This window comes from Rhinolophus hipposideros (assembly GCF_964194185.1).
Source record: "Rhinolophus hipposideros genome assembly, chromosome: 13".
Lineage (NCBI taxonomy): Eukaryota > Metazoa > Chordata > Mammalia > Chiroptera > Rhinolophidae > Rhinolophus > Rhinolophus hipposideros.
The window spans coordinates 38,409,230-38,433,371 of NC_138059.1; the positions used below are offsets into that span (position 1 = coordinate 38,409,230).

Sequence of the window (24,142 nt, forward strand, 5' to 3'; positions counted from 1 at the left end):
TGATAATGTACTACGATGCTACTAATTTGACGGATACTTATGATGACAGAATCAGAGCCGAATTTGAATTACCATACCAATGATAGCATTCTTTCTCGAGTTCATCTTAAAGACCTCTTGCATTTATAGTTAAATCTTTCCTTCAAGGCTTACTATACAACTGATGAACATTTGTACTTTTTTATTGGAAGAGTCTTTGATAATAAGCAAATTGGTTTTCCAGTAATAATAAGCAAATCGGTTTTTATTGGAAGAGATTTTGATAATAATAAGCAAATCAGTTTTCCAATAATAAGCAAATTTTCTTACCTGGTGATTCAATACCATGTGGACCCCATGAGTTCGAATATCTGTGGAAAACTCCCCCAAAAAGTCTAGGATGTCCTCAATTGTGGCTGCATAGGGAAGACCTCGAAGGCGTATACAATCTCTAACATTTGTAGGGGGCACAAATTGCTGAGGTAGTACTGGAATAATGGGAGGGGTTGGAAGTGGAATAAGAGGGGCTGAGGAGAATCGATTCAGCACCTGTATTCAAAGCAAAACAAGTGATTTAGAGCCTACCTACTCCAATGCTATCTGCAGACAAGCATTGGCATCACTGAGGAGCCTGACAGAAATGCATAGTCTCAGCTGGGTGCCAGACCTAGTAATTATAAATTTACATTTTAACAAGATCCCCAGGTGACTCATAAGCATATTAAAGTTTGAGAAACACTCTGGAAAAAGATTCATGTTTTTCAGCCGGAAAAGCAGGAAACCCACTTTGTCATGGGCATGATGAGGCATATACCACACACAACACAATGCGCTTAGATTAAGGACTTATCTACTAGACAAATGCATCACTATCTGCCTTGGGACAAACATTCTTAAAGTCTGCCACTTTCATAAAAATCTGGAATTGGTAATTGTGAACTACTGTAGCAATCTATTAGGTTTCATTTTACTAAGTACAATGTTCCCCTTAATATTGTCTTCACATTCCATCTCCAAACTCAAGAAATATAAAGAGAATAAATAACCCAGTAATGGAAACACAGGTAAAACAATAACTTTGGGTTATATTAAAATATAATGCCACATTTATAATAATGTATAAAACAAAAGATAGAATGGCTGAAAAATGTAAAAATGAAAAAACTCATTTAGTGACCATAAAAATGATCACTTAGTTTCCATGTGAACTTTAGACACTAGCAAACATAGGATCTTGACTGTATTTTTAAATACTTGGAATTTAACTCTTTTGAGAATGAATGACGGCAAGTACACTATGGAGAAAAAACTGCTTCCAGGTAAAACTCATATTACAAAGTTCTTGCCTACATCTGTTTTAGTTTAGAACAAGCCTACTAGTTGATAATACTAGGAGATCCTTGTGCAAACGCAATGTGGGACATCCCCTAGTTTTCGGAATAATTCACCATTGCAGCCTTTATTGTCCGTCCGATAAACTGAAAATGTAGAACTGATGAACTCCCAAAAATCTACCCTAATTTACCTGTCCAGTTTGCTATCAAAAATCAAAGAATAAATACAGCCAAAGAAATTTTATGAGAGACAGCAAGACTTTTCAAAATTATACAAACAATCCAGACACTGCACAAACATTTAGGGAAGAACACAAATAGAAAATAAATGTGGTTATAGACAAACTCGACAGGAAAGGGTCTAGTACCTACAGGATCTCCCAAACAGGAGGTGAGCAAATAGTTATTGAATGGAATGATTATAAGTAATGAAGACAGTGCAGAACCTATGACCACTTCAATACTTAAACTCATCCACACTCAAAACTACCTTATGGTAGAGTCAGATAGAGGGAGCATACTCTATATCCAAACCAATCAATATAAAAGGTAGCCGAGTCCATTCTAGGCCATGGTTTCCATGAAACTGTTCTTCCAATTTAAAAATCTACAATAAAAAATTGCATTTTTCCTCTCTAGTTTGGGAAGGGTGTATGTAATGTTTGAAGCCTTAAGCATGTTTAGAGATTCAGAACTTATGATATTCATTTTCAACAACTGTTTACAGAATTGTTTAAATTATAAGTTATGTTCACAGTGTAGGGCTTAAGAGCACCAGTACATTAGAATACAGAACTTACAATTTCACATTATTCTAGGTATAAAAATCAATTTGGGGCCGGCCTGGTGGCTCAGGCAGTTAGAGCTCTGTGCTCCTAACTCTAAAGGCTGCTGGTTCGATTCCCACATGGGCCAGTGGGCTCTCAACCACACACAAGGTTGTCAGTTCAATTCCTCGAGTCCCGCAAGGGATGGTGGGCTGCACCCCCTGCAACTAAGATTGAACGTGGCACCTTGAACTGAGCTGCCGCTGAGCTCTTGGATGGCTCAGTTGGTTGGAGTGCGTCCTCTCAATCACAAGGTTGCTGGTTCGACTCCCCCAAGGGATGGTGGGCTGTTCCCCCTGCAACTACCAACGGCAACTGGACCTGGAGCTGAGCTGCGCCCTCCACAACAACTTGATTTGGAAAAAAAAAAGTCCTGGAAGTACACACTGTTCCCCCAATAAAGTCCTGTTCTCCCTCCCCAATAAAATCTTAAAAAAAAAAAAAAATCAATTTGGTTTCCTAGCAGGTGAAAGGTTCTATTTAAAATATTTGGACAATTATTTTAAATCACAATATACAATGGGCTTTGCAGAAGCTACACAAAAATCACAGAAATAATAATACAATCAGTGCCTAAATGCTTGCAAAAAAGCCCAATCATTAAAATGACTATGTTCTACTATAGGGCCCAAGTAGAATAAGTTGAAAGAGTCATGTGAAACAGTCTACATGATCTTAGTTACCAAGGAAATACTAACCCTTGAAGAGAAATGTTCAGGTGGTAAGAAGAAATGCCAAAAGGCTTGAGACCCTACAGGTAGTTTCATGCCTAGATCTTAGAATGTTTTCATGAACTGATTAACCCATTTGTGTCTCAAAAACAACTCAATTCTGAAAGTAGTAAGACAAAAGGGCATTTTACACTGTCACCAGCAGTTTGGAATTACTCAAGCCTATTGGGAAATAAATATGGCAAGGTATTAAAATTAAAAACTTTAAAAGCACACATCCCATATTCAGTTCTAAAGAAATCAATCAGAAGTTGAGAGTGTTATAAGCACATTTATCTAGAAATTAGATAAAAACCACCCCAAATGTACAATAGAATTTCTAAATAAATCATGTTCTTCCATGAGACATAATATTAACTTAAAGATTAAAATTCTGGGGACATGAGTACACTTTCAAGACAGGTAGTTTTGAAAAAATACAAAAGTATGTCTACAGAAGTATTCCAGTTATATGAAAACACAAGGTATTTTTTCTGTGTGTATACAAGATAACAGTGATTATCATTTGCTTATAGAATAATACTTTTTTCATGCACTTACACTTTCTGTAGTTGCCAAATTTTATTTTATCAATAATGTAGGATTGTTTTTAGAAATAAAGAATAGAAATAATGCAAAACCACCAACATGCTCTTAAAAACCTACCTGCTGAACTTCAGCTGCTGTGCTCCTGAAGAGTTCAATGTATCTTTTACCCAACAAATCCTTATGCTTCCTCAATGCATTCTGTGCATACTCCTCACATGCAAAGAGGACAAAAGCATCCCCTGTTGGCCTACCGTCTGGGTAGGTAACAAAGAGGATGCCTTCCTTCCCCCCAGTGATGGGGCAATGCTGTCCAAAGAAGGCCACCACTTCATCAGCTGTGGCTGTGAATGGGAGGCCCCGCATTCGGATAATGACTTGATTTTCCTTGGAGAGAAACTGGGCTACCTCATTGGATGTACCTAGGGAACACAAATACCAAGCACAGGGAGAAATGGTTAAGACATCAACTTTACCAAATTTAAAATGATAATATTTTTGGCAATGCCTTGAATTTGTAATTAAGACCCACACTCCCAAATGAATTCATAACATCCCAGGAATCAGAATTCTCTTCCCATAGATTTGAAAAATTTCCCCTACCATTTTCATAAAACATCTCTTAATTAAGAAGGTAGTCAGATAATTAAATTATAGACCAACCACCATGTTCTTCTATGGAGAGGCAATTAATCATCATGGTGGTTAAGGGTACAGGTCCTATAGCTAGAATGCTTGGGTCCAATCCTGGCTTTACCACTCACTAGGATATGACTTTTGTAAAGTTTAACCTCTGTAACTTAGTTTCCTCATCTGTAAAATAAGGGTAAAATTACCTACCTCATAAATTGAGAATAATTATTATGTATAAAGCACTTTGGTGATTTTCCTGATTATTTCTTATTAAGAAAGAGTCAAACACACTTAAGGAAAGAAAATAGTTATAATGAATATACTTGGCAGCTAGTTTCAACATTTATCAACATTCTGCTTAATGCAAAGCATTTTGTATAGTACTGCCATGTAGCAAATACTCAAATGTACATCGTTCAAGGTCATACACTAATAACATTTTCCGTTAATCATATTGCCCACATACCATGAAATCCCAGGCATTAACTTGAACATTAATTAACTCTGCCATCTGCAATTTACAGTGTTATGGAACCATGGAACCTCAGGACCACAGCAACTTCAAATATACTTTATCCCCAACCAGTATCAAACATTACTTTGGAAACTCTGGAAACACTATTAAACGTGAAGCTCTAAATTTGGAAGCCTTGATTTATCTAAAGAAGTAAGCACCAGAACAGGATTATACCAGCAAATATTAGGTTGGTGCAAAAGTAATCGCGGTTTTTGCAACTATTAACCTTTTAAACCGCGATTACTTTTGCACCAACCTAATAGTATAAACAGGATGCTATAACTGTAAGTTCTGTAAGTTCTACAGATGCAAAGATTTTTACCAGGGCTATATAATTCAGGGATACAAATGTTCTCTGTATTTAAGTCAAAGTCACTTTCGTATATTTTGGCAACAGGTGTCAAAGACTCTTAAAAGGTCCACCCACATTCTTTGATTCAGCTATCCTACTGTGAGAGATTTATCCTAATGGGTGGCACATAGAGACATACAAAAATATCCATCGCAACATGTAGTGAAGAGTTAGAAATAAACTCTAACTGCCCAACAGGGATGTTTAATACAAATTCATTATATATATTACTGCAATTAACATTTAAGAAAATTGACTAAATAGGAAGATATTCATAATGTACTAAAAGGAGAAGTTATAAAGCAACATGAACAAAGCAGTAGAAGTTTACAAAATGGTTATATGTAGAGAAAAGAATGTGTTGGACAAACGATAGTTAACATTTTTTTATGCATGTTATTTTTAAGTTTTAAAGTTATGAATCATTCAAGAATTGTATAAAAACTATCTATCTGTTCCTGCTTCTTTCTGACCATGCGCAGCAGCAAACACTACATATCCTAAAATACTAGAAGCCAGAAAGCTACCATGGCCACCGATGAATTAAGAAGTTTAGAGAAACACTAGAAGCAGATACGCAAAAATTCCAGGTATTCTGGTATAGCTGTTTGAAAGTAGTTTACAGACTGATTTCTTTCAAGAACTATACTTTCCCTTTATACATGACTTTATATGACCCTTTCATCTTATATTGTACTATTTTTTAATGGCTCCTTAACTACAGTTGGTTCAGCCTTAACCAACTGTAGTTAAGCCTTAGGGCAAGTATTATACATTACACTTACTGATACTATTTGGACATTTCTTCCTTCTATTTAAAAAAAAGTCAATTCTTATGTTTCATTGGGAAATAAACAATATTCATGACCTATTTATCTACCCTTGAAATATCAGTAAAGTTTAGATTCTTATTATAGCCACATTTTATAAAAGGTACTCAACTCACCACCAGCAATTTTAAGAAAATCTTCACCTGTTGCTTTGTAAACCTAAGAAAAGAAAGGGAAATTAAATACAGTGTCTCAGTCTTCTAATGTTCATACTCAAGAAGTTAAGGGTCTCAAGGTTATGAGGACATACCTCAATGTACCGGGTCCCCATGTGATGTTTGTGCCTCTGTAGTGCTAGATCTCTGTGCTCCTCACTTACAAACCTAACCAGAGCTTCTCCATTCCTTCGACCTTGTGCATTCAGACAAAGTGCTGCACCTCCCCTTTGAAAGAACAAAACAAATAGTAGTAGGGAAGAAAATATAGCTAGGAAAAAAATTACAGAAAACCCATTACCCCTTTGGGATTCTTAAGTAAAACAGAGTTTATACAAAACCAACTTGGCAATATTGAGTCCTTTGAAGAATCTTGCAATATCTTGATCCGAAGACTGCCATGGTAAACCTCGTGCCCTGACTACCGTGTTGTCATCAATAAGTTCCATCTTGCTGCTGTGGATCAAGCAAAACTTCAGGTTGCATGACTAATGCTAGTGAGTCTGACCTATAAGACAATTTGCCTATTTACACATAAGGTATTATTTATGTGGAGTTCAGACAGACTTTAATATTGCCTGATTTACTTTGCAACCTCAAAAATTATGTAGGCACAGTCGAAAGTTTTCTTTAGGTGGTTCACCGTAGAAAGACAACTGGCTATGCAGATTCAGTACAGCTAGCTCACCCAGCAAACCATCTATCATCTGAGTTGCTGCTTGCTTGCCATAAACTCAGAAGGATCCAGGATCAACTTACAGGAAGCAGACTTTTCCCAATACCCTGATGCCTGTAAATTCCTAGAACCAGGAAGGATAGGTTTAAATTCATTTTCAGAACTGACCAGTACACCAGTGGGCTTTAAACCCAGCTTGACAGCAAAATTTAAGATCTACATAAAGGTGGCAATTAATCCACGTCAGAAATGTGTGCACGCAGTCACCAGTCTGCCATTAAAATATCTCCTCTATCAAACTGGGGAGCCATCAGAGAGTGTTTACAGAAATGCTTCGGAGTACCCACACCTTAATGAGTCATTTGCAAATCACCTATATCTTGACACCTATATCTTTGATGTTCTATTCCTTCCATAGCCACATTTTCAGTACTCCTAGGACATTTTCCTATGAGTCATTTTCTCCACAACTAAACAGGCCTCAAAGTCTTTCTGTGGGCAAAGATGTCAGAAGCTTCTGTTCACATCAGGCACCAGGCAATCAATCTCACGCAATTCACTACAGATTTCAAACTTAAAAAGGTCTACCTGTGATCACAAACAGAGATACCACCATTTCATACTTCTCCTCAGTTATTTCCTTTGCTTTAAAGTAGAAGCTGATAGAGCTGACTCAAAATTATTTCAGTAAATATTTTGTGAACTTTGAAATCCTGTTTTTCCTTTGGAAGTTTTCCAGTGAAAGGATGGATAGCTCAGAGGCTAAAATAAGTATCATAGACCCAAACATATGACTTCCAAAGATAACAGTAACTAAGGATGCAAATATTTCATTAAATGTTAATCCCAACATCCAAGCATACTTTAAGATGCAACCTTCTTTTATAAATGACCTAATATTAAAAAATGGATAGTCAAAAGGTTTAGTAACGTTACTGATACTAACAGGGAAGGGGTTAAACATCACCATATAAAAAAGACAAAAATTAAAGGCTCAAATGGAATAGTACTCAAGTACTTACCAAGTTCCACTTTCAAATTTGTAATTTACTCTCTCTGGATCTGAAAACCTGTGATCTGAAAATGAGATCATACAAGTTATCATTTTAGCTATCAGGGAGACAAAGCTGTGGAAGGAATTCAAAAGTATAGGTGAGGGAAAAAGGGTGATTTCAAATTCTGTGTCTGCATTGTTACAACAGTAATACTTACTATAAGGCTCTGAAATCATTGCTAAAATTATATTCCCCATATCTTCAACTTGAGATGCTCCATACCGGGAGACCGAACTATTCTTCTCAAAATTTAAACCTGGGAGACTAAGTCAAGGAAACATTTTTGGGGAAGTGAAATGCGGTTGCTTCTAACCCTAAATTAAACTCACACAGAGATAAGAAGCCAAGTAAAATGCATCAAGACCAGGGGTGTCCAAACTTTTTTCAACGTTTTTTTACCAAGGGCCACATGCGGTAAAATACACAAACACTCACTCGAGGTGAAGTACGTATTGCCTCACCTGGTCTATTTCAGTAAACTAAATAAATTTTTGGAATTTGCTGCGGGCCAATTAAAAATGGATCATGGGCCGCAGTTTGGACACCCCTGATCTAGACGGACAATTCGTTGAAATTTCAGAATAGCTTCTTCTCATCAATCTGGACTTCACTCACACTTCCTGAAATCTCTAGCTGTTCTTTTGGGTAAAATGACTAAATAAATCCTATCTTAAGGTACTAGCAATAATAAAATTTCTGTTTATTGAATAGTCTCAAATGAATGATTACTGAGACTTTTGTTTAGTTTCAAACTATGAAGTACACAACAAATAGAATCCTTCATACTATGTATCTGAACAGCACACACAAGAAATGACCACACTGACTTAAAAATATAATTAAGTCAGTCAAGACCATAAGGCATTAAATGACTTTTTTAAGTTTAATGTTGGAAAGACAGCTCAGATTACTCATGACACTATTTCTGTGATGCCATTTTTACTCAGAACTTCCCACCTAGGTTTTTAGAGCCCCACAGCATAGCCATCTTTGATGGCAGCGAATGCATATCTTTCGAGAGTAAATTTGTGAGAAAAAGTACTCAGAGCCACCACTAGCCGATGTAGCTCTTGATCTCTTGATTAAGTGAGTATATTGTTTGGGTAAACCAGGAAACATGGCTTTCAAGAAATGCATGGATCAAATTGGGTTTCAGGGTGAAACCCAGAAGAGATTTCTATAAAGCTTTATGAATTTGCAGTCTCTCTAAAATAAGAATGTATCTTTTTCAAAATAATAACCTTAGGAAGCTAATGGTCATCAAAGTGTTTAATTTCTTTATGTTTCAATGCTTGTCACTTTGTATTATACATAAATTTGCATTAATTTTATAATGTAGTATAATGCATATAACAGATAATACTATGGGACTCTATCTTTTCTCCAGTTTAAAAGGAAAACATTGACCAACAGGCACATGAAAAGATGTTCAACGTCACTAATTATCAGGGAAATGAAAATCAAAACCACAATGAAATACTACCTCACACCTGTCAGACTGGCTATTATCAAAAAGACAACAAATTAACAAATGCTGGAGGATATGGAGAAAAGGGAATATAAACTGGTCCAGGGCCGGCCCAGGTGCTCAGGTGGTTAGAGCTCCGTGCTCCTAACGCTGAAGGCTGCCGGTTCAGTTCCCACATGGGCCAGTGTGGGCTCTCAACCACAAGGTTGCTGGTTTGACTCCTGAAAAGGATGGTGGGCTGCGACCCCTGCAACTAACAACGGCAACTGGACCTGGAGCTGAGCTGCACCCTCCACAACTACGATTGAAAGGACAACAACTTGACCTGGAAAAAAAGTACACACTGTTCCCCAATAAAATCCTGTTCACGTTCCCCAATTAAAAAAACAACAACACACACACACACACACAAAAACAAAACTGGTACAGCCACTATGTAAAACAGTATGGAGTTTCCTCAAAAAATTAGGAGTAGAACTCTCATATAACCCTCATATAACCCAGCTATTCCACTTCTGGGTATTTATTCAAAGAATACAAAGACTCTAAATTGAAAAGACACACATGCAACCCTATGTTCACTGCAGCAATACTGGTAATAGCCAAGATATGAAAGCAACCTAGGTGTCCACCAACAGATAAAGATGTGGTACATATATACAATGGAATACTACACAGCCATAACAACGGAAGTCTTGCCATTTGCAACAACATGAAGAGAACTTGAGGATATCATGCTAAGTCAAATAAGTCTGACAAAGACAGATAATTACCATATGATTTCACTCATGTGTGGAATCTAAGGAAAAAAAAGAACAGAAAACAGACTCATTCAGAGAACAGACCAGAAAGGAAGGAGTTGTATAATGATGGATAGTACCTACAGTGTAAACCTACAGTGTAGACACTACACAGTATATACAAATATTGAATTATAATGTTGTAAGCTGAAATATAGGCTTGTATACCAATTTAAAAAAATAAAATGAAGACAGCCAACTGGGTGGTGGTTATTAGAATGTTTGCCTTATTTTATGATTTCCTGACTGGTATGTTATAATGAAGACAAAAAATGGAGACAGATATTAAGAAAAAGTTCATTTTATCTCAAACAAAAAGGAGATACAATGTTAAAACAGTTCAGAGCTCCCACCCACCAAAAATTACAGCCAACCATCTGAAGAGTTAATTCAATGAGTAATAACCTTTTCCATTCTCAATTCAAAATCCCTTTCCATTTCATCCCCTAGCCTCCTCCTTCCTTCCTCCAGTAGAGACCTTGTATCACCTTTCCAAAATGCTAGACAAATTCATTTTTGTGTTGTCCCCCACCAGCTACATTTCTCTGTAGTTAAATATACCACATATAGAAATGCAGACAGGTTTCTTGGCAAACTACTTAACCCCACAAAATTTCAACTTATCTGTAAAGCCTAAACTGTGATCATCTTTACTTCCCTGGATTTTTTGGTAAAGATTATATCAGATAAAACAAGTCCTGGGTACAAAGCAGACATTTAATAAGTGATGTCCTTCCCCTTCTTCCTAGAACCTTCAGGTAACCAAATTTCATAACCTATGATAATCCCACTGTGAGGATTTACATTTATGACTAAAAAAATCTGAATTCACCCGATTTTACCGTTTCCCCCGAAATAAGACCTAGCTGGACCATCAGCTTTAATATGTCTTTTGGAGCAAAAATTCATAAGACTGGGTCTTACATTAATTTTTGCTCCAAAAGACACATTAGAGCTAATGGTCCAGCTAGGTCTTATTTTTGGGGAAACATGGTATATAATGTAGGATAAACATCAGGCAAAAAATGGTAGATAGTTTTTGCATTTTACACACACACACACACACACACACACAATCACACCCTTTCCATCATCTAGTGATGAAATAAATATGCTGCCGACTGAGGGATTTGAAAATCAATCCCTGGAGATATTCAAGCAACAGAGCAATGACCACCTACTGAGGTCATTAAAATGGTCATCTGTGAATGACTGTACTATCAAGTATTTATTAATTCAGTGCCACTTTCAAAGAATATGACAGGACAGAAAATCAGAGCGAAAGGATAAAGATGCTTTGGGGAAACTGCTCTAAAATTTCTGTTGAGAAGCTGGGGGTGGAGGGCTACTTTAAGGATCCTTACAGAACTAAGATTAGCTATGACTAGCCATATTTTATCATGCAAAACCTGACACCAAATAATCATCTGGAATTCTGCAATTCTATGTAGTTAACACTTTCAACCGTGTTAGGAGTAAAGAGAAAAGTATCCAAGAAATGGAAACCAATTCCACTGTATAGGTTTCTCAACCTTGGTAGTATTGATATGTAGGGCAGATAATTCTTTGTTGGGAGGGAGGGTTTCCTGTGTTCTGTTGGAATTTTAGTAGCATGATGGCTTCTAAAGTTATGACAAAAAATGTCTCCAGATATTGCCAAATTTCCCCATGTGCGCAAAAAACATCCTAGGTTGAGAACCACTGGTGTAAGCTAACAGTTCCCAATAGCTCTGTTTTCACTCCTTATCATCTATCGAACTGTCATCTATCGAATGGTGTCTGTATGTTAAGACACCATTACTAGACAGATTTTAAAGAAAGCTGGCCAAAACTCTCTATTTCCATTTTCACGATAGCCCGGCCAATAGTAAAACCAAACAGATGAAGAAATTAGAATTTACAGAAGTGCGGTAACTCACCCAGTCTCCCAGCTGGTAAGTAATGGAGCTGGAATTATAATACAGCTCTGATATGACTATGTGCACATAATTTCCTGCACCAAGAAGCTTTTCCTAGTTTGTTTTAGCAATACTTTGTGAGAAGCTTTCTATACGTGCACGTAAGAGTCAAGTGATAGAGATAGGTCAAAAGTATAATTGTAAAGTATCCTGTCTGTAGACATAGATTTGCAGGGGAAAAATTATTTTGCTGAATTCTACTTTTTAATTAAGATTATATTCTAGATATCTGGCTAACATGGTTCTGCATAACACATCCCAACATGTTTCTTTTCAAGTTATTACACACCAAGAGGATCAGCAGTTCTAAGCTCCTAACAACTTTTATAAGTCACCCAACCTCCTGCATGCCCAAACCACCCCCGTGTGTACACGCACACGCACGCGCGCACACACACACACACACACACACACACACACACACACACTTACATACAAGCAGGCCCTTTTTGGAAGATTTATGCAATTCATAATCCTTACCAGAATTTAATAGAACAAATGAAAGGGAGTGAGAAAAAAATTTTTAGTACCAATTCTTTCCCTTATCAATTTATAATTATATATTGAATTACTTGCTGCACGTCTGATTTTGAGGGAAGAAAAGATGAGTCTGTGCTTCCTGATTTATGGCTCGTCATGCAACTTACTCATCCTGCCCTTAAGGCAGTTACAACAGCACCAACAGGCTTAGCCAGATTTATAAACGAGAAATGCCATGAGGAAATGAGGAAGGGTAAAGCCAAACATGGTGGGAACAAAACTAACATTTTGGGCTACAATTGAGCAAAGTGCTACCTTTATACAGAGTTTTGAGAAGTCCAGAGATTTTGCCTATATTTAAATAAGAGGAGTATTTTCTTTAATGCCACCTTTAGTGAAACAGATTTCAGGAATTAACCTACTTTTATTAGCTGAAGGTAGTAGAATTCAGAGAGAGATTTTACAAAGTTCATTAACATTAGCTATCCACTAAAAAAAATTACCTTTTCCCACTGCCTGAAAATGGACACATTTGGTTTCAGAACATGCAATTTTCACTTGTAAATAATATCTTTAAAAAAAAAGTTTTTAGTTTATATCTAAAAGAATCACATACATAAAATCACAAATACACTGTGGGATGATTATGTTTAAACTATATAATTTAAATAATATGTGACTGCATCTCAATTCAAAATTCTAATTCAAAACCATTTTCCCTGCCATAAACCCATCAAAAGTTTGTTTCTTCTCCTTATACTGTTTACTCTTTTATTTATAGTATAACACAAGTGCCTATATTGCCAGACATATTACAATAAAATATCTATGCTAATGAACAAAGGAATAGCAAACATAAAATATGGCAAGAGAAAAGTTGAATTAGTGCTCCAACTAAGAAATGAATTTCCCACAAATACGTGAAGGAAGGAAGTGACAAATTACACTTAAATGAGTTGCATAATTTAAAAAATAGGTTCTATAAATAATCAGCTATATTTTAAAATGAGCTTTAAGATAAGTAAATCAAGAATGGCTGTGTAGAACATAACTACTAGGAGCCAAAGCAACAATAACGTTTTCATACCAGTAATAAATGCTGGGAAAATAATCTAAAACCATAGTTTTAACACTATTCCTCAGAAGCTTACTTTTTCCAGGGGGAAAAAAATGAGATCCACACTGACAAATATTTCTTTAGGAGGTATTATTGTAACGAAGTACCACATGAAAAACAGTCTAACAAAACTGACAAGTCCATTATACCCTAGAAGAAATAAAATGGAAGTAGGGGCTAATGCAACAAAAAAGATGAAAATTTACTTAGAAAAACACATTTATATGGGACAAATTAGGGAAGGGGAGACTACATGCTAATAAAACAAGTCTTCTAAAGCCTTCTAAAACAAACAAAATTATCCTGGAATTCCCAACAAACATTTTAAAAGTTAATTATTTTATAATAAAATAAACCCCACAAAATTAACATATCTGAGTGCTAGTCAAGAATATTCTACATTTCTAGTCAATTATTACAGACCACAAACCAGAGTATTTGCAGATTTGGCTCACATTATGTTGATGTGCCAAAGATAATTTCTTCCTCTTTGTAGCTATCAAGGTCAATTAGTAACCCAACTTAACTGTACACTTGGTAATATTTAAAATCCCTTTCATACACAGAAAGGCACCAAGGAGGATTCAGTACATCCTTCCACTTTTTAAGCAGGGCAATGAAGTTTTGTTGCCAAAAGTCCAGTTCAATTAATCAGAACAAACAAGTAACATGAACCACACTCATACACACTATTTTACAAAGAGAATTGAAATTATCCTTCAAATTTACTTGTACTAATATGTAGCTGGTGCTTTAAAAGGTCTATATATATCCAGTCTCACACAAAGTTAAAAAAGATTTTAACTGTAAAATAGTTTAAATAAGGTCTTAAATCAGTAAGGAAGTCCTTTTCAAAGTACTTGGCTGCTATTTTTCTTCATCTGAGACACCCAACAACCTAATGAGGTTTGAAGGATCACAGTCAAGTTTGGAGACTGTGCAGCAGGCCAGGCACTAGCTAAGTGGCTACATACACTGTCTCATTAATCCTTATAATTATTATGCCAATTTTAAGATGGGGAAACAGGCTGAGAGGTGCAGTAAATTTGTCTCCAATAGTCTGACTCCGGTGCTCGTGTTGTTAACAATTCTGCTGTGTATGAACATCTTTAATACATGAAAAACAAAACAGAACAGAACAGCCCATTGTCACTTAGAAGCATATGCACACACATACATGCCCTTTACCTCTATCAAGAACTGGTGAAACAAACACAAACACAGACAGACAGACAGACACACACACACGGTGCCAAAAAAACGTACACACATTTTAAGAAAGGAAAAAACTATTAAAATTGTAATACTCAATGTCATGCGGGGTGTCAGACGGGGTCTCTGGTCCCGCTCCCCACATAAGAACACTGGACATGGTGAGGCTAAAAAGGAACACCCACGGAGCCATAGATAGGGGATTCAAACCAATATATTCTTGCTGGCGCTGGTCTGGAGATACAAGAAGCGGGATCTACATAATCTGCAACCCGCCATCCTAACAGCAGTCTGCGCTTGCCAGCTACCATCTTCTTGCTAGCCCCCATTTTTTCTGCTAGCGTAGCCACAGCAGTTATATTAGTGGCCAATGGCTTACGGGTTACAGCTGATGGCCAACTAGCCACAGCTGATGGCCATCTGATCACAGCTGATGGCCATTTACTACCCGAGCCAGCACCTTTCTATGTGAGGCCGAGAGCCTGGAAACTGCTTTTTGGGGCTCTGTCCCCACACTCAATATATACCAATAACAGAAGAAGAATACAAGTCCCATTTGACTTCTGCAATTACAAGAGGTGCTCAAAGTGGTTATCATCAGCATCCAGATGCTTATGATTATGGTGACCTAAGACTTGGGCCATGTTGACCATCTCTTAAAATGTGTATACATTTCTTTTGGCACCCCAGGTATATTATAGAGAAAAAGACACACACACACACCCCTCTGCTAACTCTTGGATGGGCAGGCAATAGTGATTTAGTGCTTTTTGTTTAACCCTGATAATGGAAAGCTGTACTGGGTAAAATGGATGGTATTTGCTAAAAATGTCAAACAGCACATATATATATATATATATATATATATAAAGGAAGGCGCAGCTCACAGTTGCCCATGCGGGGATCGAACCGGCAACCTTGGTGTTATCAACTGAGCTAATCAACCACCCCATCAAATAGTACATACAGGGGGCCGGCCAGGTGGCTCAGGCGGTTGGAACTCTGTGCTCCTAACTTCGAAGGCTACTGGTTCAATTCCCACATGGGCCAGGGGGCTCTCAATCACAAAGTTGCCAGTTCAACTCCTGGACTCCCACAAGGGATGGTGGACTCCGCCCCCGGCAACTAAAATTGAACCTGGCACCTTGAGCTGAACTGCCTCCCAGATGGCTCAGTTGGTTGGAGCACCGGCTCTCAATCACAAGGTTGCCAGTTCGATGCCTCTGAGTCCTGCAAGGGATGGTGGGCAGCGCCCCCTGCAACTAACAACAGCAACTGGACCTGGAGCTGAGCTGCGCCCTCCACAACTAAGACTGAAAGAGCAACTTGAAGCTGAACTGCACCCTCCACAATTAAGATTGAAAGGACAATTTGCCTTGGGGAAAAACAAAATCCTGGAAGTACACACTGTTCCCCAATAAAGTCCTGTTGCCCTTCCCTCCCCCCGCCCTCAAAAAAAAAAGGTACATACAGATGCAATATCCTACAACTGGAAAAAAATTTTATAAAATTAATTTCCTTTTCCAGCTGAGTACTTCATATGTGCTCAGGAAACAGAATATAAATTTATAAGGGAGATAATCTACTGAAATGGCCAACCCCATCCTCAAATGATCTTTATACATTCTAGAATATTGCCCCCTAGTTAAATGAGCTGGAATTTTGCATCAGACTCGGGATCAAATACTGGCGCTTCTAACTAGTGTAAGAGAAAATCTCTAAGTGTCAGTTTCCCCAGCTATAAAAAGCTGAAGATACTGCCTTCACTGGTCTGTTGTGAGGTTATTAATAGAATATGTAATAAGCACTCAATTGATAGTTCTCTTCTTTTACCTGCTCTCTTTACAAGGCCATACTTGATTAAAAATAAGTTCTTAGTAAAGGCTTGGCAGAATGTCGTAAACAAAATAGTAGAGGTGTTGATTAAGGAGAATAAATCAGTTCATAAATAACAAAGCTAATAAAAAATAGTTCAAGAAACCAGGAGGAATACCATGCAACATGAAGGGGGTAAAATAGGGTTGCTCTTAAAAATGGATAACTTATTAATACAAATAGTCCCATAATCAAAATGTCCTTTTGGTAGGAGAGAACTAGTGTTAATTTCCACAAGGGATCTAAAATAATATTTTCCTCAAAACAACAACAAAAATCACAGGAGCTCCAATCTTTATCCTTACACTCTTACCACCACACCTGATTAACAAGCTTACAAAGTGCCTCCACAGTTCACCTGCTAAATGAGATCCTCTCTTCAGCTGGGACTATGCAATTCAAAAAGCAGGTAACAAAACTGCTACTGGAATAACTCTGAGAGGCCCAACACTAACACCAGAAGTGGCTTTAGAACCAACACAAGGAGAAAAGAGGGAAGTAAGTGCTAAAATAAGAACCAGAACTGCATTCAAGAAATTCCTGAAATCCTTTCTTTCATCATAGTGGTCAGTACTTTTTTGTTTACATAGCACCTGATGGTTTACAAAGCTTTCATTTGGGAATACCTGAGATAAAAGTGAGGCTTAGAGAAGGTAAGTGACTTTCCCAGGAAAGCAAAACTGCATATTCTCAATTACCTATTCCTTTCCAAGGGTTGGCAAGAGCCTCTCTCTCCCTCCACTGCTGGTTTACCTGGTGGAACAGGTAATGACTCTCCACCTACTTGGCAAAACCACCAAGGATGTATAATGACCATCTATATGTTTCCAAATTCAGTGCCAATTCCATATTAGAAAGGAAAATGTTCAGTGGTCTGAAGGAACAGGATAACTTTTCAGTTCAGACACTGGAGAAATCCTTTGCACAGATAATGACAAGTTGATAATCAAATTTGGTATATCTGCTTTTGACCTGAGGAATTTGCTTTGGTGGTCTAGTCAGGGAAATAATGATTCCTCTGATTAGGAACCATAAACAATTGATCACAGTAGCAAAGTAAAACAAAAACCACTGCTGGGAAAGCTTAATAACGTTTCTTACCTGCTAAATGGGGAAAAAATGCAGATAAAACAATAATAAAAACATTTAAGATTAAAATCCACTTTTTGATTGGCAAGAAAACTATAAATCTAAGAATTTCAATGTAAACCAAAAGAAACTAGGTTATAATTAAGCTGTTTTTTAAGAAATATAAAATTCCTAGTTTTTCAATCAATGTATTATTTAATGGCCATAAGCCTTCCTAAAATTTCAGGTGTGATGTGCCTGAAATGGAGCCCAACTTAGTTTTATTCACAATTCATCTATGTACTGTAGTCACATATTTCTGATTTTCATCTCCATGGCATTTGAAAAAGAACCACCAATAAATAGTTATAGAACTAGGATTAAAAGGAATGACAGAAAAATTAATTGGCATAGCATCCTACCTAACGGTCAGACAATGGAACTCTTTATTTTAAAAAGTACTATACACTGGTGTGTAGATAATATAGATAGCACAAAATAAAAAGCCCAGGTTACCATATTGAATATCTTTAATAATAACCCCAAATCTTATATGTGTGAAACTCTTCAGAAACCAAGGAAAACAAAAATGCATAAACTTTTAACAAGTTTTCCCTGAACTGTCAACTCATTGAGAAAACCAAACTACCTAAATATAAGAACCTTTTTCTTATAGCTGTGAAAATTTTTACTAGCATCTGACCTATAATCACTAGGGAAAGTTTTTCTTTGCTAAATGAAGAAACTGAAGAGTCAAGGATAAACAATTCTTAATATACTGCCTTTTCTACTCAAATTGTCTTTTTCTAAATTAAGGTAACTTATTAAGAGTTTCCCTCCACTATCTACCGATTTGTTTTAAAATTTTTGGTTCTTTATTTTGTACTAGGGCATCAAAAGGTTTAGCATATGTTATGGACTGAATGAACTGTATCCCTCCCAAAAATTCATATGTTGAAGTTCTATCTCCCATTGTGACTGCATCTGGAGATAGAGTATTTAGGAGGAAGTTAAGGTTAAATGAGGCCCATAAGAAAGGTGCCTTAAGTTAGGCCTGTGGCCTTATAAAGGAAAAGAAAGACATACCTTTACCTCATCCTCCTCCCTCCACCCACCATGTGAAAAAAGGTGAGGAGGTAGCTACTATCTACAAGCTAGGAAGAGCCCTCACCAAAAACCGACCAAGCCAGCATCCTGATCTTGGTGTTTCCAAATTCTAGAACTTTGAGAAAATAAATTTCTGTTGTCATCTAGTTATGGTATTTGGCAGCCAGAGCTAACTTACACAGCATTCAAAAAACAAAACAAAGCGTAACAGAGTAAGAGTTTGTTTCTGTTGTCCCAACCTTCTAATGAAATTCTTACAAGAATTCCCTCAAAATATGCTTATTCCACCCTGGAGCTAAACGGGTAACTAACTAGTAGCTAAACCAACTAAAACAAACTGCTTTCAGTAATGAAGGTAAATAAAATGGGTTTGACCTGCTTACCAATAGTTAGGAAAAATATGCAAACAGCCTTTTTAAATCAAGAAATTTTGAAATAAAACAAAAATCAGGCTTTAGCCCCTGAAAAAAAATGAGGAAGTTTAAGAATAAACATCTATAACCCACAAGTTTCTGAAAGCAACTTGAATCTGACTTTATGACAACTCTCATAGTGGCTTTGGGAGTGTCACCTAACCTTTCTATTACTCCATATTTCACCTGATATGTTAGCACATGACTGCTTATTAATCAGCACTTTAAAGTCTTACTGGATAAATGATGGGTCATTCAAGACTACACGATTTGTGATTATTAAATTTACTTTTAAATAGATAATGCATTAGATATACTACCTTGGTATTGAAAAAAATTGAGGTAAAATACCAACCTCATTTTATTATCTCAAAAGATGGTTTATTATAATCACCACGCTCTTACAGGTATTTGTCAATCCCAGGGAAGGGTAAAAGGAGTTCCAATGGACAGCTGTTTATACAGAGCATATATCCACTTTTAAAAATTCTTATCCATTCAAAAGAAGCCAAAATAAACCCTAAAACGGAGATAATCACGAGCAAGTGACCTTGGAATCAGCATCAAACAAAGTAGTTTTCATATCCTTCAATTCATCAACAACCAAAAAAACCGCAAAGGACTCCCATAATCTGCAACTGAATTCTATTCTAGATGTGTTCAGCTCACCAAAATCCGTCTAACTGAATCACTATTCAAATTTAGCAAATTATAACTACTTTGAATGATGCCCATAATTGTACTATGAGTTCTTTGTAGAACAGCTGACAAATTTTGGACAGGCCAATTGAATCCATACACTGACACAGTTAAAGATGTTTTAATGTTTCTTGAACTGCTGTTTTTTTCTGGAGCTAGCTTTTGAAATGATTCTTGGGTAATCACTTAAAGGATACACTCTGTCATTGCTGCAACATCCAGTTTATCAATATCAGGTGAGCCAGGGCAACACTTCTTGAATTCTTTTCGCAGATCAAAAAAGGAATAGAAGCATTCAGGCAATAATACATTCTGAGGAAGGACAAGGTAGACACTGTTAATTAGATGAATTTAATTCATAATGTTTCCCTAATAATTAGAAACCTAATAATTGAATGTAAGTATATTTTACCACAATTTAAAAAAATGTTTTTAAACAACCGAATGTAAGAGTGAAATTTTATTTTCTGTTAAAATATTACATTGTATATACAAGGCTCATGGGAAAAAATTCATCTTACTTTAAGACAATGGATTACAATGTTTATACGCCATTATGCATTCCATTCAAAACACTTCTGAAACTTTAACACATTTGGGCTATTGCATTTTATATTTTGTTTGATAAAACCACACTCTTTCTAGCCATAATCATTTTAGACCATCTGCATTCCAGGCAAAATTTTAGCCCTGAGTTCTCACATAGATGCATACGTTTACGTATACCTAGACATAGGATTCAGTAGGTTTAAATATTGGGTTCTAATAATGCATACTTTCTGTACTAAATCAGATTAAGATAGTGAATTTCTGATAACCTGAAAAGGATTATTTTTGTGCCAAATTACATTACCACATTAGTTTTCCTGACCATTATTCTAGCTATACTTGAGAAATCAAATTAGACTTAAGAAAAAAAAAAAGATATTACAAATCTCGAAGGCAAAGGAGAAATGGTTACCTGCTGTTCTTAGCTACTAGCACCACTCTTATGGTTATTAAATAAAGCTCAACTATCTTGGCAAATATTACACTATTGTTTCATTTTTCCCCCTAGGGGGAGGACCCTCATTGAATAACTTTCAAATATATTTTTTTAAACTGAATTTTTCTTAAAATTTGAAAATAGTTTATGTTCACTTATTGGGAATTTCTACCCATTTGTACATTAGAAAGTCAAGGAAATAAAGACTTTTTAATGTTTGTAACCTAAAACATTTACGCAATAATGTCTCTATCTAAATTTCCTCTATTGGATTCTGTTAGATGTGACCTGCTCATACTACACTTGAAACAGGTATCACTGCATCATACTCGCAGTTTTCAAAAGTTACCAAAAGAATCATGAATCCTCACAATTACCTACAAAAATGCTCATTTAAAAGCTATTTATAATGACAATAATTTGCATGTTTAACAATAAAAGATTGGTTTAAATAGCTATATCCAATTAAAATACTGAGTATTTTATTTAATGCCTACAAAAGATACTGATGTTATATTAAATTATAAAGTAGGCTAAAAGATTTGTGTAGTGTGAATGCTCCCTGCAAAAATAAGCCTTTTCTACAAAATATGAAAGTATATATCCAACTATGTTCATATTAGAAAAAAACACTTTAATATATTGTTTCCTGAGTACCAAGATTATTTTCTTTTATGTTTTACCATTTTCTCTAGTTTTCCTTAATTAATAGAATGGCTTTCATTATGATACTAAATTAATTGTTTTAGCTTTCTTTATCAAAATCCTAATAGAAGAGACTCAGGAAAACGTCTCAATTTTTCTCTGGATGTTTTGCCATATCCAAAGCATCTCATCTAAAATAGCAAAAACGACTGTTTTCCACAAGCCCAATGGGGAAAGATGAAGTTTTACCCCTTCTCATGAGTCTGAGAGAAAAAAAATCCTCATGTATATCTATTTCGGGATCAAGGGTATATCAATTGGTCCAGCATTTAATTAACAAAAAATACTCCCTCCTTTTAATAAATAATTACTAAGGTTGCTAGAAAGGGAGTGATTTTCTCAACCCTCAAGGATATAGAAACTTGAGTTTGTCCTTCAAACTTTTAAAATTATCATTATACATTTAACTTATTCCCTTTTTCCTACTGGAGTAAAAGGAAAGAGCTGCACTGACTACTTACTTGTGACAACTGTCATTTTAAACCTTTCACTGCAAGATTTGCATCATAGTTTCCCTAAATATATTTTTTTCAAGTTCAGTGCCTGCCTATTACAATAAAAAGTTACAGTTCAAACTAATTAAGTTGATCAGATGAACTATATTAGCAATGATTGGCTACACTGGGTGGGCTGTCTATGCTCTCTATTTTCTCACAGCCCCTCATTCTTTCCACGGAGAGAAATCACATTATATCTCCGTAAGACTCTATTTTTCTCACTCCATACTCTTTTCCAGATCAGAAGATAAGCAAAGATAAAAGATGGGGCGAACCCTATTGTTTTGATATAAGACTCAATCAGTTTTGGACAAAGTGCAATATACTGTAATCAACATTTCAGTAGTTATATGGTTAAGTCTTACCTTGGCAGTACAAAACTCTTAAATAAAATTAGAATTAAAATTGAAAAGATTTCTTTGAACTTCTTTTTCTTTGCTCGTTTCTTTCTTGGATAAAGCATTTTCCACACAGATGGGAATGTTATGGTGTATTAAAATACAGTTCTCTCCTATTACTTGTAGATATTTTAAGTGTGGAAAAGGGAGAATGTCAAGCATTTCAAAAACTTGACATAAAAACTTTCAAGTCACCCAAGGGGACCTATAAAATTACTGCAATCTCAAACATCTCTGTGAAAGTATCATGAATTTTGTATTGTGGTAAAATATACATAACACAATATTTAACATTTTAACAATTTAAGTGCACAGTTCATTCACTTTCTTGTACAAGGATCATCACCATCCCTTCCTGATCTTCTCAAACCGAAATTCTGTACCCATGAAACAATAACTCCCCATATGCATTTATTTAAAATCGAGAAACTTGGAAAAATCATTTTTTTTTTAAAGCCTCCAGTTACCCCAAAGGTCCAATTGCCTTTCGAGAAGTGAGCACTCTTACCTTCTTGGAAGCCTCAGGATGCAGGATTTGCCTGATATGAAGCTGCCCATCAGTACAGAGACAGAAAGAGGTTCCTACCCCAATATTTAGTTCATTGCTCACTGACTGGTTAAACTGAAAAGACACAAGAATGTAATTGATGCAGGATTTACAAACTCTGCAAAGTGGCCCCAGTTGGTGGTGACAATCAGAGAAAAAAAAAGCACTAACTACAGTGAAGAGGGACACCGGCATTGGGGGCAACATTAGAAAAATTTGGTTCCCACAAACTGTCTAGCTTCCTTTAAACAGAGCTTTCCAATCAACCAGCAGTTATGCACAGAATTCAGTAAATGTATTCTTTTTTCCTTCTGTCCATACCCCTTTCTATTTTTTTTGCGAAAAATCCAAGACTTTTAAATCGGAGATTTTGTTTCATCAGCAGATTGCCTTCGGATTACATCATTCCCTGCTGTTACTTTTTTTTATGGTTGAATGTTCTAGGCTTAAAATGCCAGTTGGGCAATGTGGGTAATGGGTATGGAAAGTCTGGTAATACGTTTCCTGAAACACACCTCAGAAATGATCCTTTTCCACTATAATTCGCAACACATATGCTAGGGCAGGTAGGGACCAGGAGGGCGCCGGACACTCACTGGTGCGCAGGTGTTTAGCGCCCCGCCCTAACTCGATCCAGTACCCGTCAGCACCCCGGAGCAGCCAGTTTTTAGGTCACCCGTTTCCACAAATGGATTCCACCACTTTCACGGTGACCCAACAAGCCGCCCTGCATGTCACGGCCTGCAAACCTTCCCCCGCGTTAGAACCAAGGTTACTAAAAAATAATGGAACCGGAACCGAGCATTTGGGAGTTCAGAATCCTGAAACCAAATAGGGGCTGCCTCTAGAACTCCGCGCGAGGCCGGCCGCTCTACACCACAGCGCCTCCTGCCCCAGGGCTGAGCCGCAGACCGAAACCCCCGAAGAGAACAGGCGCGCCTGGCGTCTGGGCCGGTGGATGCGGGCGGTAGGATTCAAACTCCACTCATCAGGCGATTGGTAAAACCCAGTTGATTCTCTGACCCAGGGAATGACTCAAGAAGCAACTAGAAAACTAGCAAATTTTGGCCCAAGACCTTGGGGTTTGAGAGACAAAGAGAAACAACGACCTCCTCCCAAAAGATCCGACCCCGGCCTGCAGGCGGGGTTTCCACCCAACCGGCCTGGCGTCTCGCCACCCAGCACCGGGGACGCGCAAG

The 24,142-nt window shown here is 36.8% G+C and overlaps 1 protein-coding gene across 8 annotated transcripts in view; it reads right to left on the reverse strand.

The window, feature by feature from the left end:
- The window catches only part of ESRP1 (epithelial splicing regulatory protein 1), a 65,073-nt gene that overhangs the window by 39,650 nt on the left and 1,281 nt on the right, over window positions 1-24,142 (reverse strand). For all 8 annotated transcript variants that reach the window (XM_081070341.1, XM_081070339.1, XM_081070344.1 and 5 more), the window contains exons 3-11: window positions 22,905-23,018; window positions 20,009-20,123; window positions 7,772-7,870; window positions 7,582-7,636; window positions 6,229-6,339; window positions 5,979-6,111; window positions 5,845-5,887; window positions 3,517-3,818; window positions 310-528 (exon numbers count right to left, since the gene is read on the reverse strand). In XM_081070341.1, coding sequence (XP_080926467.1) covers window positions 310-528; window positions 3,517-3,818; window positions 5,845-5,887; window positions 5,979-6,111; window positions 6,229-6,339; window positions 7,582-7,636; window positions 7,772-7,870; window positions 20,009-20,123; window positions 22,905-23,018 — 1,191 coding nt within the window. The remainder of the gene's footprint in view (window positions 1-309; window positions 529-3,516; window positions 3,819-5,844; window positions 5,888-5,978; window positions 6,112-6,228; window positions 6,340-7,581; window positions 7,637-7,771; window positions 7,871-20,008; window positions 20,124-22,904; window positions 23,019-24,142) is intronic.